General features: G+C 37.6%; 1 protein-coding gene across 3 annotated transcripts in view; it reads right to left on the reverse strand.

Annotated features, from left to right (window-relative positions):
* Nucleotides 1-560: 560 nt before the first annotated feature.
* The window catches only part of FEZ2 (fasciculation and elongation protein zeta 2), a 47,432-nt gene continuing 29,021 nt past the window's right edge, over nt 561-18,971 (reverse strand). The window contains exons 4-10 of one of the 3 annotated variants that reach the window (XM_075596455.1): nt 18,337-18,481; nt 16,088-16,356; nt 11,978-12,058; nt 9,528-9,603; nt 8,037-8,102; nt 5,928-5,956; nt 561-4,983 (exon numbers count right to left, since the gene is read on the reverse strand). In XM_075596455.1, coding sequence (XP_075452570.1) covers nt 5,946-5,956; nt 8,037-8,102; nt 9,528-9,603; nt 11,978-12,058; nt 16,088-16,356; nt 18,337-18,481 — 648 coding nt within the window. In that variant the 3' untranslated portion in view covers nt 561-4,983; nt 5,928-5,945. The remainder of the gene's footprint in view (nt 4,984-5,927; nt 5,957-8,036; nt 8,103-9,527; nt 9,604-11,977; nt 12,059-16,087; nt 16,357-18,336; nt 18,482-18,971) is intronic. The other 2 variants (XM_075596454.1, XM_075596456.1) reach the window with 2 other exon arrangements.

An 18,971-nucleotide genomic window follows, 5' to 3' on the forward strand; every position in this document is an offset into this window, starting at 1 on the left:
TTTCTTCATAGTTTTCTCCATGATATACTGATTGTGAGTGTGTGTGTGCGCGCACACAGCTCTGTTGAGGTGGTGTTTAAGACAGCTGTTGAATTTCACACAGGATCTTATAGCACCTGGAAATTGCCTTGTACAGGATTATGGTTAATCATCTAACGGATTAGATCAACCAGAAACTCCTGTTTTACATCATAAACTGCATTTTCAGATGTATATACAAACAAGAAATACAATTGTAAATGTTTCCAAAAATAAATGAGAAATAGGATATTTAGAAAACGTCACATGAATGTCATAAATTCATGTTAGAACGTGAAATATTGTCTTCGTTATTGAAACCATATGGGATGTTTTAGTCTATTAAATTTACTTTTGTTTTTATACGTATAGGCTGAAGCGGTGATACCTTTAACACCGGATCGAGTGCGATACTCTGCATCGGAGCTTGATTAATCGTCCCCCAAATCTCCTTCCCTATGTGTCTGAATTTATCTGCTATTCCTTACCTCCCTATACCTCTGTCATGACATCTTACAGGATCAAGAAAGAAAAAACAAACATTTATTAGTACTGCATTAAATCAGGATTTATTTTGGTTTGGCGTCAAGTTCCAGTATGAAAAAACAATAACCAATTAGTGATACAGATGTAATTCAGGTTACACAATGTAGTAATAAATTAAAAGGAAAAAAAAAAAAAAGAAACCTGACCAACCCTCCCCCCCTTAACACAGATTAATAAGTAAACAGCCGCATACAAAATACTTTCTATGTACAAACCTTCTGGAGGTATTTAACACTTAAAAAGTATGCTCACGCATTATTTATTCCCTTGGCGATTTAAAATCAGTTTGATAAAGTTAAAGGGAACCAGTTATACAGCGCAAATAATCTAAGATGTTGTGTGAGGCTTGAAACATATGTACAGATGTAGCAGCGGTTATTACTAATCGCTGGTGAGTTGCGGCTGGACAATGCGCCAATGGGATCAGCTGCCACTGAAAAATGAATTAGCCACGTCCAAAAAAAAAAAGGGGGGGGGGAGGGTACGGGATAATGCATTATTGCCCTTGCTGGCACGCACCAGCGGTAACAATAGCCCATGCTATATCTGTATGTATATAAAAGCACATGGGCTTGGTTTACAAACTCAAGAGCGGCAACCACTCATATTAGTTTTATTGTGCAGAAGAAATTTAACAGCATACATGGAGATTTTTTTTAGGCTCGTGCAATAAAATAACCCTGCTTAGTACCAACAGAAGAATGAAGGTCGCGTATCACGGGTAAAACCACTGAACAACATAAGCTTTATATGAGTATGCAGAGATAGCAGCAACACATTAATAATTCATAGAAATATTTAATACCTTTATATGAATGGAGCTCATTTGTCATGCACAGCTCTGTTTATCAGGGACACTGGGGTATAAATGCCTTATTGCACAATTCAAAGCTGTTTGTGGATGACCAAGCATCTTGAAGCCAATATACAAAGAATCAATCAGATCTGCTTATAAATTCTGCTCAGTTGAGGTTGTATAAAGTAAGGTAATTAAATAAAGCTATTAAGAAATACTTCTGCCATTGTCAAAAGCAAGCTGGCTTTCTAAACATATTTGCTGGTTTTTCATCAAGTGCTTTGTTTGATTTTATTTATTTTAATACAATAAAAATGATGCTTTCGCTAAATTCGCATCAAGGAAAGTTCTACTTTAACATTAAATAAATGCATTTCTCTGTAGTGTGTTCCCATTTACTCTTGCAGTTTTTATGTTCTCGTATTCGAGCTAAAGGAACTATAACCCCAATACCATATTAAGAATTTATTTGCAAAAAAAATGAATTGAAGTAGCAATTCATGAATGACTTTTCTAAAAAATACACCTGCTAATGCAGCGGTGTGCAAACTGGGGGGCGCGAGACTGAGTGCGATGGGTCGCTGGGTTAACAGAAGCCCCGCGCGCTTCACGAAGGCACTTAAATTAAGTGCCGGGGGAGCTGCAGGGCCTCTGTAAACCTAACTTACCTTGACACCGGCGGCCTCTCGCACGCGTCGCCATGGCAACGCAGTGAGGTCATGTGACATCATGACGCCGGTGAGAGGGGGGGGGGGGGCGCGCGCAGGGAAAAGAAGTTTGCACCCCCTGTGCTAATGTATAGCATGCAATACAACTCAAAATTGTGATTTTACTTTTACATAAATGTCTGTAATAAGGCAGCCAAAAAAAATAACACCTACATTTTACCACAGCTTGCCAACAGTGCTATAAACACTACTCTGATGTAATTATATATATCTATATCTATATCCATAGCATACAATAAATTGCAAATGAACAAACCCTATTCATCTTGTGTAATGGCTTTAGAAGTATGATTCATATATACTAAGCAGTGTTATGCTATAAAATACCACCTTGTACTGGAAGACCCTGTACAGTCCATTCAATGCACCATATGGGGTCTTGGAATGATGGAAGGGGTTTTATGGCATAGCACTATAAAGTAAATATGGCTCGCAGCAAGAGGGCCCCATAATGACTGCATAGAATTGCTGTGCAAGTCTCACTTATCAGTGAAAACGACTTAAAATGATTATTTGTATTGTATTTGTATTGTATTTATTGTAAACATTTACGCCCTTAGGAAGTTGTACATTAAAAAAACAAAAGTTTGTGGTGTTGCATACATTTGTTATATGTATCCAAGATCTGGAGTAAGTAGTGTTAAAATCTTATATGAACTCGGCATTGTGTTATGTCCAAGCAATTCAACAAAGGTGGTAAAGAAATATTTGGTGAATTTTCTATTCAATTTAAATCAGTTATTTTATGAAACAATAACGTATCTAGGAAAATACACATGTATTTGATGCCGCTAAACAGTTAACTTCACTGTGAATATACAGTGCTTACATGCTTTTGATGCAAAAATGTAATTATTAATTGGATTTAGGCAAAGATCTTGCCTTGCTCATTTACTCAGACAGACCAGAAAGCTCTGAAAAATGCATAAGTGCTTTGTGCAATGCTAAGGAACAAATTGTTCATCTAACACAGAGTATTTTAATAGTCTATAAGAACAAAAAAGTAATTAGATAGTTTGTTATGGGTGTTTCAGCTACAAAAAAGCTCTTTCAATTAGCTGATTTTTAGTAGTGAAGCTCAATCCAATTTTACCTACGGGCCTTCTACTGTTAGAGGAAACCATCAGTTGTTCAGCAGCCAGCTTTCTCCATTGTTTAGGGAGTGTTGAGGGGGAGGGGGGGAGAGGGGTGAGGGGGAATAGTTCCAACCAGCCCCATTAACTTTATTGGTTCTCTTTAAGGAGAGAGTGGGATAAGGGTAAATAAAACACTTGGATTGACAAAACTATCCTATTCAGAAGCCCCTAAAAAAAAATTAAACTGTCCGGCTTTGTGGGGTTGTACTTTTAAACGTCACTCATCCATCCCCCATAAAGCACAGTCATGCAGTGCATGAAACAGATTGTAGGAAATAATGGGAATACGTTAAATTGTTGCAAGATTTCCAGCAAATTATAACCTCAAGACTCATTTCTAGAAATGCCTCAAAATACTGTTAATTCATATTCAACTATTTTTTAACATAGTTTATACAATCCACTTTAACTACAGTATTGTTTCTTTATAATAGACTGGTACAGGTTTACTCTGAAACATGGCAGTGCAGGACATTCCCTTCTATTGGGTTTCAGACACAGTCAATTGTTTCCAACAGCTTGTCAAACTTCAATTGTTCGTCTAATATACCATTTCGGTGGCACAATTAATCACATGCCTTTTCCAACTAGCTACACACATTGTACTGACGATTATATTTGCAAGATTATAAATAAGGTAAAATAAAAGGTATTTAAAAAAAAGTAAACATTTTAAGTTGGTTATTTTTAGGACAACAATCTCAACTGGAGGTGCATTGTCAGGGTATGAGGCATACTCTATAACAAGGATCTGTCAGGTAGCCAATAAACCAATTTAGGCAGCTTAAAAACATGTGTCCTGCTTGAAGCAGAATTAACTCTTTATAGGCCAGTTGATACTTGAGCAGATCACCAATTAGTTTTCTTGTATGCCCGCTTTTCGAAAACCATTATAAAATAGGCAATAGCATTTCATTTTGGGTATAATTGTATCAAGCAAAAGCCAAACTGGCGTGTACAATATGAAATAACACTATTAAGCAAAACGAAAACAGCCACGTAAACATATGCAACGTACTCTGGTGCTTATTGTTGATAACCTGTTAAACATGTCACAAAACAAGCTACGCAAATTGAGAAGTTACGCTGTATGATAGATTCTTCCTTTGCAGGTTCCATTTCATCATTTCTGTTGCGTTTGTAAATCTGTTACTTTAAAAGTTTGCAATTTACGTGAAAATAATTTACCAGTGCAATTCGCATTTGATCCCTTTTACAAGTAGAAATTAAATAAAATAGACAGTATTACCGTCTGTTGGATAAAACTGCATGATTAATAGTTATATTACACATCGTTTCTCCATCATAAAAGCAGTTAAAGAAAAAAATTAGTGTTTATACTTGTATTTACTGTAAAAATAGATTTCAACAGATAAAAACAGGTTAAAACTGTACATTTGTTCTATACTCATAAATATAACATTATCCTATTTGCTGCTGGAGGAGCCTGCCATGCACTGCTGTGGCAAGCAATTGTATACACTTCATCTGCAATAGTGTTAACTAGTCTTATAATACTTTGCTATCACAGACAGGATACAGCTGAATAATTCTAATCACCATGCTCAAAAATACACATTTTGTTAATATTTATGGGATGTTGATAAACACAGCTTCAGCTACAAGGCCTGTGGATATAGAGCACTTCTAAATGATCCATGAAAAATGCATCCTGTCAAAGAACACAGGAAATGTTGTCCCAAAGCGCGATAGTCTTGTGACCCAAAGGAGGGGTGAACTGCTCAAGTAGGACACAGAACTGCAACAAAAACAAACAATGCATTTTATCAACATGATAGGGGGGGATGAAAACACAGGGAAGAAAAATCTAGAGATACAGAGGAAACAAACTAGGCATTGCTACCTAAATAAAAGAAAAAAAGCAAGTCTATTACTACACAGAAATTAGCTTAATAAAGGACATGTCTTTGAAATGAGTAACTTCACTGTCAACTGTGCATAGTTTGTATAAAGGTCTTCCTCTTTTTTTCTGAAGCACCTACAATTTTATGTTTTTTTTAAAGGTTCTATGAGAATGAGGAATACATCATGAACTGAACAAGTGCACCATCCATTATTAATGGGGTCCAATAGCACTGCAGTGAATAAGTCGACTGTTGAACATTAGTCTCCCCCCCACCCCACCCACTAGTTTAACAGATATGGGGTATGGCCCAGTTACCAACTGAAGATTCAATAGCATATAGACATAAGATATCAAGACTTATGTCATGTCTAGCTCAACGAGCTCAGGCACATGGGCTCCCATCTCCATCATTCAGTTAAAAGTGACTATTTGTGCTAGCTGTCTTTCCCTCATGATAACAGGACAGGCATGTTTTGCTTGCCCTGGAAAACTGGAGACCCCTACCATGATTATATAAAAGCAGGAGCGCCCAACCCCCTCCAGGAGCCCCCATCCTCACCAGGTTTCCATGCATACCACCCATCATTCAATTAATATCAATTTTGGGGCTTTCACTCGTGTGCAATTGCATTGGTCTTCCTAAAACCTGGTGTGGATGGGGGTTACCAGGGAGAGGGGCTGGGAAACACTGTTTTTAAGTAATTATGACAGGTCACATATATAAAGGCATTTTGACAAATGCACTGGTATGTGAAGACACCATGTCGCACATACAACAGGTTTAAAGACATGATCTTCATAGTCTCATTTCTATTGCATCTCGATACTACACAAACCTCATAGCCTTCCAGCTTTTACACCAGTGCTAGCACAACACAAAAACAAAGAAGTCAGGTGAAACAAAGAACACAATAATACACTGAAAATAAATGGAACTAGTTTTATAGAGGTTGAACGGCCCTTGCTCTAGATCTTATTCAAAAATCACAATTCTGGAGGTATTTATTTTGACTTCCTAAACTAGGGGACAAACACTGATACAAAATTACTATACTCTAATTTAGTACTTAATCACAAATTAAAATCGGGATTTATTCATGGAGTATTACCTTACTAAGAACAGTAAAATAATTACAATAAATTGTGTAAAGATTAGTCATTTCGAAATTGCAGAGCAATTGAGCATCAGTATATTTTAGTCTATGCTCAAAACTTATGTTTTATGTTACTTTTTTTCCCCCCGATCTTCCTTGAACTCAAAATATTGAAGTAGCTGAAGTTAAAACACGGATACCGTGTTAACAGCCCGATCACCAATGCTTTGTTTTTCTGAAACGCAGACTGACATACTTATTCATTTCTAATACTCTTCCAAAAACAGGACATCTCCCAACACTGGGCACCTGAGAGGCAGGACTTTTTGATTGTCTAAAACAGGGTCGTGTAATATGTACGTCAACAAAAATGTGGAAGTGGCTATAATTAGATACAGCGATTTGCCACCTACCACTTCTATCCAGCAATAATGCTTTAACCAGAGGTCCTATTGACCTACCAGGTACGTTATGGATCAAATGATCATTTTCCAGGGGACGATCAGGGTAACCACTAATAATCTCCTGCGTTAAAGTGGGTTAAGAAGCAGCTACGCTGTGTGGTTTGCTCCTATAACACTTCCCCTGTTGGACAGACCTGCAGTACAATACAGCACCTTGCACTACACTTTCAAACCAGTTCCACTCAGAACTGTTCATTTTGTTTTCTTCAGGTAAAAAAACCAAAAGCTAAATCCCAGACTGCAAGCACAATTTCTACTGATCATGTGCTACTGTAAAATGCACCAGTAGCTATCTAAAAGAAATACTGAAGCAAGAACTGTTCCTGCAGGTCCTCTTAAATGGCAATTCCTCTCTCCTTTGTATACTGCTTTATAAGTTAACCATGGTCACTTCAACTTTCAATCTGCTGCACTATATCTTTATTTAGGTGTGAGTCCCCAAGTAATAGAGTAAAAATCCAAGTAGTAAATGTGGGTGCGTATTAAATCTTTGACATGTGCTATTGTTTTGTTCGTAGTTAGAATTTCATGAGAAAAACATTCAATTCAGAAACGGTTAAAATGGTATTCACTTTACTACACCTCCAATATACGCTAGGAAAATAAAGGGAAGTCCATATAGCAACAGATACTTACTAATGCTGCTAACAGATGCCAAGCTATACACGTAAAATGTTTTCTAATATCTAGCAAGGCCAATTATCATTTATTTATAACAGTACAATGGTGTCAAAAGGATATAACAATAAAATAGCAAACATTAACACACATTGGTAGAGTAGGTAAGGAGCTTACAATCTATAAGGAAGGGTGAGTGGAAGGCTACGGGTACAGGGGGAGACGGTGGTTGCTGTTTCGGATAGCTGCTTGTTATTTGCGGGAGTTGGCATTGGGGAAGAAGTAAACGGGATTGTACAGAGAAAGCCGAGAGCAGGGTAATGTGTGAGGGTAACCTTGTATAAAGAAAACTCACAGATCAATCCCTAGTGCCTGCAAATATATATTAGTTTAATTTATTATCATCAATAATGGACTACGGTGCAAAGGGACATAATTTGCCAAAAACTGAACTAATCTGTGAAGAGAGATCTCCACACCAAGGTCCCTACAAATTGCACTCAAAGTACATTGTTTTTAATGTGTGAGGGTGGAAGGGAATAATCAGCAGACATATGCCATCCATGACAGTTTGCCACGCTTTTGTCAACTTGTGTTATGAGTTTGTCAACTGTATTCAGTAATAATCTGGAGCATTTTATTTAAAAATGACAATAAACTCTCCAATGCCTTTACAAGTCACAATTTCATAACCATTAACAAAAAAGTAAGACAGGCTTCTGAGGTCTGGAAAACATTAGCTTCCCAGCCCGTAGTTTGGCATACTCACCCTTTAAAATGTAGTCTGTTAGCAAAGTTGGCACTTTCTCACTGTCGTCTTTCATTGCTCGAAGAACTAAATAACAAAGAGAGCATAGATGACGACTGCACATTTCTTGCAATAGAAGTTATGTTGAGGGAGCATTTCCATAACATTACAATGCGTTATTTCCAAACTGTATTTTTATTTCAAACCTTATAAATGTATACTAAAATAAAACCAATTTGAACTTTGTGCAAATAATACTTTCAGTAATTACAGTTAGCATGCCTGGGAGAGTTTCGTTACTATGGTGATGGAATAAAACTAAAAGCCTCTTTATACTGATGCAACAAGGTAAAAATGGGCCAGGAGTGGAGCATTAGGAGCAGCAATCCAACCAAAATCATTCATTTTACCCGGGACTACCCCAATGAAGAATTGCCATGGCTCTTATCTTCAAGAGCCCCTAGGATTAGGTTATACTGAATCAGTGAATGGTTATTACAAAGAATGGGTCAGTAGTGGATCTGCCGTGAAGAACGAAGACACATCTGCTGATTCACTGGCACAACTTTGTTCACAGCCATACTCCCCCACCCACCCACCAAGGGTTCTGGAAATGTTTCATTAAAAAAACAGGGGGGGGGGGGGAGGTAAAGGGAGTGAGAGAGAGAGAGAAATCCACTTGGTCAACAAAGTCTTGTGGGAATGAGCAGTGAGGATTCGTGTTTTGAGGCAATCTTTCTGTGATTGCAAAGGATGGTAATAAGGAACACAAGCTTAGTTACAGTGGATTTCAGGGAAGAGATGAAATTACAAGGAACTTTATAATAATTTTTTTTTTAAAGGCATTCCCATTTAGAGGTGTTCTGCATTGATTCTTGACCGAACTGTGCATTTTTTAATTCTTTAAAACCAAGGGGTTAAACTAAAAGCATAAATTGAGATTTACCTCAATTAAATCAAAGCATAGCAAATTCACAGCTTTCTAGCCATCTCCTAGAGCTTGCTTGGCAAGTAACCGAACAATCTTAGTGTTAGAAAAGGGACAAAAAGTGTTATGGGACGATATTATTATTATAGCATGTTCTTGTATAGCGCTGCTAGTTTTACGTAGCGCTTTCCAGAGACATTTTGCAGGCACAGGTCCCTGCCCCGTGGAGCTTACAATCTATGTTTTTGGTGCCTGAGGCACAGGGAGATAAAGTGACTTGCCCAAGGTCACAAGGAGCAGACACAAGGAACCAGTGCTTCAAACTCAGTAATCAGTGCCAGTCAGTGTCTTTACTCAATGAGCAGCTCCTTCTCCCATTTAATGCAATTATTACATTTTAAATATGACTGCAATAAAATTGGGGGGGCGGGGGGCAAGGAGGGGGGTTACAGTTTTTTTTTTAGTTTCCGACAACATGCCCACACTGAATGGACTGAAGGCTTGGTAAATATGAGCCTATAGATTTTAGGTCTGTAGTTTTGAGGATAGGTATAGGATAGATAGATATATACATACACACTTACTTTTTGTTAATATCTGGAGGTCTTCGACAGATGGGGGCCCATTTTTCTTTTCATAAGGAATAACTGTGGTCAAGTACTGTTGAATAAAACACACTGTTATGATGATGTAGATATTTGTAATTGTTTAACATACAGAAGCATTCATGCTGGGTTTTAAAATACAAAGAATGTCGGTTTTAACATTTGAACATATCCACTTCTTACACTTATTTTAAAACGAATTGTGGTTCATCAACAGTGGCTGTGTGTGATGCCTGAATTTGGGAAATACCATTAAACCTGATGTGTCTCATCAAATGCTCACACATGTGGCTCTATGGCAAATTTGAGCTTTTTGGTCACAAGAAATTTTGGAGAGGTCTAATCAAGCATGACCCATCTAAAAACATATGAACACACCACCCAGGACCTCCTCTTAAAGACAGAACTAGTCTTATTTAATGTATTCCTTTATTTTTTTTTACAATGAAACACACTGAACTGTACATCTTGTTTTGTTACATAGGTTCTGCAACAAATAAAAATGTTTAGTATTAAAATAATCTATTTTTGACACCAACTCAACTGTTCATGAACGAACAGAAACGCCAAACAAGATTGGCAGAAAATAATGCAGTTTGTAACCTCTGCACTTTATTTATGTAACCTGCCAAACAGGACTTGCATGTGGTCTATGCTTCAGCCAGACTTTACAAGGGGAATGAAATGTCACATACAACTCAAATAAAGCAGGTTATATAAAAGAAAGTATTCACACAGAAGAAACATGCACCAGTGGACATCATTGACTAATATTCACTTGAACAGGTTCACGAGGTTTGTCTTCCATACAAATGGCAAATATCGACCTGGGGCAAATTCTAAACTGGTCAAAACTTGTTACTAAAGCAGAATAAAATCTGTGATTACAAACAACCTCAATCTATAAAATGTTTTTTTTATAGCAATTATCACAGTGCAATAAAAATGTGTTTTAGTACCACATAGCAACGATCAAAAAGCATTTTTACCACCAAAACAGCAGATCTCACCTACACAATCAAAACAAGACCCTATACCAATGTCACTGTGACCACTTTCTCAATATAGTGCCTTATCAAGCATACATTTCTGAATGCGATTTGATTTTGTGTGCAAAAATACCCCACCATTACTTTGTGGTTCCAATAAACCAATTATGCAGGAAGTATACTTTAAGGTGTAAAGAATAGCCATCTTATCATGGTTAATGGATGAAAACATTCTAAATTAATTCTATTATTTAAACAAGTCTATTATTTCAGTCAGGGGACTCCAATTTCTATTAAAGTCCTGTAGTTGGGGAATTCATTATCGGTTACAACAGAACAAAAACAAAAATATAAAACAAGAAAACGATTCTAGGTGAGAAAGATTTGGCTTTGCTGGTCATTTCTAGGTTTTACCATGGCTTGAGGGCAAGACAGCATCCCAAAACAAATAGCACAGTTATTTGGTGCCATAAGCGAGAGTACAACTTCCTAGACGGATCTCTACTAAAACCCAATGTTGAATAGTAAGTAGCGTTATATTTGTACTATAATATCATATCATTTGATCAAATAGAGATAAGCCATCTAGAAAACAGAAGATCTGTCCATGAGCAGAAACTAAAGACTACTCTCTGAGGCCAAAGGGCAGTTAAGGTAGAATAAGATTGCTAGTTACAAATATATTCAGGCTCAGTACTATTTGGATTTTGCCCCCAAAGGGTTGCAGAATTAACATGGTGCGCACCCAATGTCTTTGGATGAAAGATTTGACCATCTTCTCCACTCCCACAAGTGCAAATGTACTTCCTTGATAATTGTGATAGAAGACACACCGGGTATGTTTAACAAGAGATATCTTCTCAGTAAGGAAATATATAAAGTTACATAAAACGTATGTTAAAAAATTGACCTTGCTTACTGGCATACATGTGAGAACGTACTTGTAAATATTGCACTGGGGAGGTACTCAATTTGCATACCTCTGAATCATATCAGTATAAAGAAATAAGCCAGTAGAGCTCTACATTTTACCCCCTAAATGTAATTTACTATTTAACCTAACAAAGCAATTAAATAACTTTTTTATAATAATTAGAATATGGGAAAATGGGCAGGTGGGAAAAGCATGTGTTTGTGAAAACTACAGAATTTACCCTAGTGCATTATTACAATAATACTTAAGTTGGTGACGTTCAACGTGGTTTCCATTTCCAGACATAATAATAATAATAATTCCGAAATGCTTTAAAACATGAACCTTCCTTATTAAGTGAATGGTAATGGCTTACTTGATGGACAATATTAGAAATATTACCCAACTTGCATTGCACCAAGAGCCATAACCATTCTAAGAACGTCAACAAAATGCCAGAGTACGAAAAAGAAAATCCCAGAAAAGAAATGACAGAGAAAAGGAGAAGAGAAAGGAAACCCCAGCACCTGTTTCTCTCCTCCCGAACTCCCAAACGTCTGGCGAAAGCTATTCTGTATGACGTTTGAGAAGCCTTCCATGCTGAAGCGCTATAGATATCAAGATACAGCAAGAACCAGACAGAGAAAGGAAGAGAAAATAAGCTGTTAGTAAGCATTTCTATAGAAGACATGAGTGAGATGAGCAAAGATGACTGACACACACACACACACACACACACACACACACACACACGCTGTACAAAGAAACAATGACAACAGGATAGAAATTGACCAGAAACTGGACAAGGTGAAAGATTCATTATTTTTGATATTGATAGCCCATAGAAGGCAGAAATCCACGAAAAGAAACAACTCAACGCGTTAAGCTTATCTGCATTTCTTTCATTGCAGAAACAGATTTCCATCAGTAGATAACCTTTTATGACTTTACAAGGTCTATGAAAATATTATATGGTCCCAAACAATGTGTTGAACGCTAGAAAATTCCTACACGTCCTCCTTTCAACCCTTTTCCTACTTGAGGGCAGTTCAGGACAACGTGCTACAGCAGTGCTCTTGAACCAGTTCTCCAAAGGGGCCAGATCAGAAAACATTTGGGAGTAGTAGGGCCACAAGCTTCTAGTAAATGTCACTTTTGATCCAACTCAAGATCTAAACATGGTTATATTTCAAAATTTTACCAGCATAACATCCGTCATATATATATTTACATTACCTTAACTTACAAGTGTGATTCAGTGTGGCAAATAGCACTTTGCTGCCTAAGCCACTAGTATGAAATTAGCAGAAGTAGAGAGTCCAGGAGCTACATGAATGCCCTTTGTGGGCTGCCAGTTGAAGAGCCCTGTGCTACAGGAAAATCAAGCAGCAAGACGGAAAATATTTGTATGATTAAACAGAAACCCCCCCTCCAAACCCTGTATCGTTTTCTTATTTTCACACAGAATGGGAAACGCAGACGTGAACAGCACTATTTTCAGTTCCAGAATTCCTCGGTTTCAAAGATAACTTGATTTAAAGCTGATACTTTCCAATTTCACTGAAGGAGAAAACAAAACTAATGCCAAATCTTGGGCCAATAGATCTATTGGATGACCATTTAAATTCCATTTAACAAACAGGAACACCCGTAACTGCACCTGTATGTCGAAGACCAATGGTGTCCTTGGAGCTAAAAAATAAAAGTGCTGTGTGGCTCCAGAGAAACCCAGAGTTAAAATCCTGTTTTTATATAAAAAACAGGGTGGAGGTGAGGGAAAGAGTTTGTTGCACTAAGGCCGCGATTATAGTGCTGGCTGCGGTGAGCGGTGCCAAAATCAAATACATGGTGTCCAATGTCGCTGCGCATAGTGGGTACGACCACGCGGAAGCGTGAAGGACCAGCTGTATCCAGAGACGACAAAATAATTTGTTTTAGACGTGACGGCCGCGTCACGTGACCGTCGTGCGCGCCACCTCCGTCACTATAATCGCAGCCTAAGCTTGCATATCTTATTCAGTGTTCTCATAATAATGAGAAGTTTTAAATACGGCTACGCCTATTCTAATATGGGGTTTATCTCACCTTTTAAAATGTATACATACGTGGGTTCTATATAAAATAATATTGAAGTGCACTCATTTTATAATTTGTTTGCCTTTTTTGTCCCTATGAACATAAAAAAAGTTTTTGCATTGTGTTTTAAAAATAAAGATTAAATGAGTTCTCTGTACCACCTTTTGCGGTGTACTGTGGCCATCCGCTTGTCAATGGTCATGTTAATCTAATATTGTTGAAATGAACACTGTAGAAATGGATGACATATGGATGAAATGGACTGGGGAGGGTCTCTGGAGATGAGGTTGTTGGTGTGCAGAATCCATTTTGTCTGTATTGTATGGTCTTGTGTGTCTCATGCTGTTTTCCTGCAATCATTTAATGTGAGAAAGTATGTGTATGTATCGGTTTTGTTACCAGGACTCAAGGCCAAGGCGGCCTATGGCTCAATGCCCAGAAATGAGGGAGAAGCACGTATTCTGCAGTTATACAAACTTAGAGATAAAAATGTATCCTAACACTTCTTGTTCATTGTATTAAGAATGTTTTAATACAGTTTTTACTCATTTTAGTGACCTTTATTATGATTGGTTTAGAATGGGGAGGAGATATTGTATTCTACCTAGCATCTTATTTTAGACAAAGAAACTCATGTGTATAAAAAGGCTGCATGGGCCCTCCCTTTGCAGAGTCTTGTGACACTCCTGTATGATCATTTCAGAATATTACCATAAACAAACTCATTATCTACGACCCGTGTTAGCTCTTATCTTCGTGCATTTGCAAACAACGACAGTCATTTTTAATTTGCGCACCAATCTACTAGCTCATGGAGCACCACTTTTTCTCAAAGTTCCAGAGTAAAATTTTTACTGTTTGGGATGTGTTTTGATATATTTACTATATCCATTTTAAAAATTCAACGTTCGTTAAAATCACGTTTGTACACGTTTTCCACATAGGCGGCTATGCCACATGTATGAAAAAGCTTGTAGGGGCTTTGCCTAAAAGTATGTACAAGCAGGGTGTTTTTTTATTTATTTTTTCTCTCAACAGTTTATTGATTAAGTTTGTATGGGGTACAGAAAGAAAAAATAAAGAGGGAGGAGTATGGGGAAATTACCCATAATATACACGCCACATGGACATACAGTACGTACATACAGCTGAGGGGAGGGGGGGAGAGAATAATGCAACAGTTGGCACTCACGTAAACCCCAAAAGGTCCTGATGCTTGTCCGATATAAATTAAATAGATATTATTACCGGACCTGCATTCGGTAACTATGAGACAGCACACAGATTTTTAGTATTCCATAATGCGTATTGTGAATACAAGGCACCGCAACCGACATTTTGGTCCAACGTAGAGGGACTTTCATCAGGGTTGTGCAGCTGGGGGTCACCCTTGTGCCGGCTAACAGCAATCAGCAATGTCATCAGGACATATTTTTTAGGTTTTTCGTGCGCCAGAAACCAGTCCCCAAAAAATAAAATATTCAGGAAAGTTGTGATATATACCTCTATATCTTCATCTCAGAAATCGGGATTTTATTCAAATCAAGGAAAATAAAAAAATACAAATAAAATATTTAATAAATAAAATATTTAATTAATTCCCCTGCTTGTACAGACTTTACACAAAGCCGTACAAACTTCAGACAAAGACCATACCAGCTGAGGAAATAAAGAAGGCTTTATTTACCAATTTTTCTGCCGGTTTGAACTTTTCTGTGTGTCCAAACAAAACTTATATGGATGGTGTGTACAATCCGTACACAAAACTAACTGTAACAAACAAGGCAACAATAGAACGTCATTCGATTTGGTTGCAATGAGCTTTCCGATGGTCTACAGTGCCACAAAAGCATTTCAGTTCCGATGTGGAGGTCCCCTTTAATCCTTGCAAGGTACAATGCTCACATTTTCACAACGACAAATCAATACTTTCCGAATTCCTCCTGTTCCTCTTATCACACGTCTTAAGCATTAGCTGCTTGATGAGGGAGTTGATACAAAAGGATGCTAGGTCAGGATGTCTTATATACCCAGATAATGTTAATTACATGTGGTCTGTTACAACCGCAATGTGCTCATTTTGAGTTGATTGTGCCATTGTGTTCTAACTCTTCATAAGCTGGGCTGGTCTGAGAACATTCTTATATTTCTGTGGTAGCAACCTACATGTGTATCACATTGAAACGGCTTCCTTTCTGATATTTCGGTTGTGTCACACATTTTTTCACAAATGCATTTCAGCTATCAAAGCACATCATCCTGCTATTGTATAAAACTACCATCTTTATTGTAACATCAATGTACAGAGATTATAGAAATTTTAATACATTGTTCACCAAGATACCATGTTTTCTACCAGTGTATATTTTGGTATGATAAAAAAAAAAAAAAGTATTTATTGGTAAACAATGTACTGTACATTTGACACTGTTACATGATGGCAACAAAATGACATTTTGAGTGAGAAGCCTGAATAATCATTTTAGAACGAATTTCAGAGCCCAATGTTTATCGTTCTGTGGGCCCCATCAGTAGCAAAGAGGCCAACTATTTATCCTTACCGTTCCTGGCATGTGACTTCTTTCTTGCTTGCCATTCTGAGGATTCACACTTTTCAGCTTTTTCTTCTTTTTCACATTCTCTTTGTGCTCTTTCTGCTTATTCTGTACTTCAATGAGAACAGAAATGAAGCTGTTTTTCACTTCCTTCTCAAACTCAAGCTCATCCCGCAAAGCCAGCTGTTGAACCAGATCTTCTGAGTAATCCTTAATAGCGGTCTCAATTTCTTCCAGCAGTTCATTTAACTCTGTAACAGACATCACCTTCACCCCTTTGGGAAAATAAAATTAAACAGTTTACTGAAAAAAAAGTGCAACAATATCAAACCAGACAAACATTTAATTATTCTTTATATGGCTTGGTATAGAAGTATGTAGTATGCGTCTGATAGGAGGGAGGTGATAGAAGATCTATATATTGTGCAAAGGCCCTAACGGAAGTAACACACTTTTGTCTGACAAAACATATGTATGTGTACAGACACGTAACAAGATTGCGATTTGTCTCAAATAGCCAAAAATCATGTTTTCAGAACCATGGGCCTCATGCAGAGAGCATCGTTATTTCAAAACTCGCCATTTTTTGTTCAATTTCCCTTAGAAAACGGCATAAAATGGCGAGTTGCGAAAAACGCGCCATTTTTTTATTTCTATGTTTAAAACTCGCCTCGCGGCTGGCGAGAACCTCAATCGCGCCATTTTTAAAACTCTCCGAATGCAGAGAGGTGCGAACGGCAAGTAGCGGCTGTTCGCGCCAAAAAAAGGCGCGATTCTCGCATTTTTGCCGCGCCACGAAAATATGGCAAGATGGCGCTCGCCGCCTATAGTAAAGGGGAAAAAAAAGGCGCGATTTTGTTTTTACACGTTTCTGAAGCGCGCATCTCGCCAATTTAAACTCGCCACACGCATCCATGTTAAACATAGCAGAATTCGCACTTTTCTGCATATGGAGAATAAAACTCTCCAAAAAAGCTACTTTTTATGAAATTCGCCATTTTTAAAATTCTATGCTCTCTGCATGAGGCCCCATGTTCCCAAACTAAAAATGTAAATGTTCGAATATTAAATAAAATAAATGTTATTGTATAAGCTACTATGCCACCGTTTACACAGCCTTCCCCTCCCCTTAACCCTTATTATTTTTTTATACATGATTTGAAAAGGGGGTCCCCCAGAGCTAAACGGCGCTCTTAGTTCTGAGGTCCCTGTCCCAGTTAGAGTTCTCCCTGGTTATCCGACAGGTTCACGGACACCTGAGATTTGGTGGCCATATTATAAAGGGGAGAACTCCAGTAAAGACACCAAAACGTATCTTGGGGACCATTGGGGCAAGGATCCCGGGAGCTAAAAATTGCACTCTTTAGGTCCAGAATATTTTCCGGTGTGGGAGAAAATTTTAACCCCAATAATTTGGATGGAGCTGAACGGTTTTTCAGCACTTGGAAGCAGCTTCTCATCATATGGAATATAGGCTTTTGAGAGATTTTTTCGAATACATGCTAATTTCTGCCCGTTTCAACTGAAAATACGCTGCTTACATACAACTGGTCATGTTTGCCACGAACACTGGAGTTGCTTCTAAAATTAGAGCACTTTGAAATCACATTTAGTACAGTAGCCCATGGCTGTTTCTCTCTGACACAGAGATACAGTAGTTCCAATCATGCCTGCATGTCTCTAGGCAGTTTATGCTCAAGAACTCAGTGGTTGCTGTAATCAAACTCTCAGAAGATTTGTAATTTTGCTTTCATATCTGAAATACCTTTGCTAAAATAAAAGTAATGTAGCAATTACAAATAAAAAATAAATAGAAAATAAATTTTTTTTATTATCTGACATTTAAAATTTTGGTTATTGATCATTTTAGGAATTTTTGAAGAAAGTTATCTGCTGGAATAAAATTTTTAATCACATGTAAATGTTTTAAATGTGTTTCCTTGTGGGTTCTTATTTTATTCAAAACAAAAATTTATAGAGAGTGAGAAAAGACATTCTGCAATAGTTTGACTCTATAGGTTTCCATCAGTGCAAAAATGTATGTGGAATAAAAAAGGTGTCAAGTGGTCGACACCCATATAAAAAAAAAGTCTATTTTTATGCACACAAGTCAAAGCGTACACAAATATTCAATGCTTTCATCGCATGGGGCCAACGTCGAATTACACAACTAGCAATAGTAGAGAAGCGTTTTTATACAGTAGAGGAGGTCTTCAGACAAATGAAATAGGCAAGAGGCTAAATACTGAACTTACTATCATCATAACTGCTATTTGTAGAGGACTTCTTGAGCGTCTGGATCTCCTGTGAAAGCATAGAGAGACGGTCTGACTGAGTAGGTGTTTCATCCTCTTCTGGATCAGGAGATTCCTGCATCATTTCCTCAATCTCTTCGATAACCTTCAAAGACATTGAAGCATGGCACTCAAAGTGGAACATTAAACAGAACCTATTGGTAAAGACGAAACCCCCTGTAGTATATTCTCAAGTCAAAAAGATCTACGCTCAGAAAAGATCATGGTATTTCCTGATCTACCAATGTTCTTAAGATATTGCTACAGAACATCAAATGTTGGGAAAGATTCTGTTTTAAACACCCAACAAATGAATATTGCAGCTGAAGTGTGGTCCTGTGTAGAAGGAAGCATATCGGCATGAATTAAGTCCCATGCACTATACTTGGTGCCACCACTGATTAAGGTGCTCATAACTGTGCCAAGTTACACACCTAAGCTAAGGAAAGGTGATGGGAAGCTGCTCAAGAACAGCACAGAGGTAATGTATTAGTTTTAGATTGGTAGTGGCTACTGCAATTTAGTAAACAGACCATACTCACAGCTACTGGTTACTGGAATAAAAGAAAGGAGGGCAACGTTTTTGAACCAAGTAA

Source organism: Ascaphus truei, chromosome 4, assembly GCF_040206685.1.
Source record: "Ascaphus truei isolate aAscTru1 chromosome 4, aAscTru1.hap1, whole genome shotgun sequence".
In the NCBI taxonomy this organism is placed as follows: domain Eukaryota; kingdom Metazoa; phylum Chordata; class Amphibia; order Anura; family Ascaphidae; genus Ascaphus; species Ascaphus truei.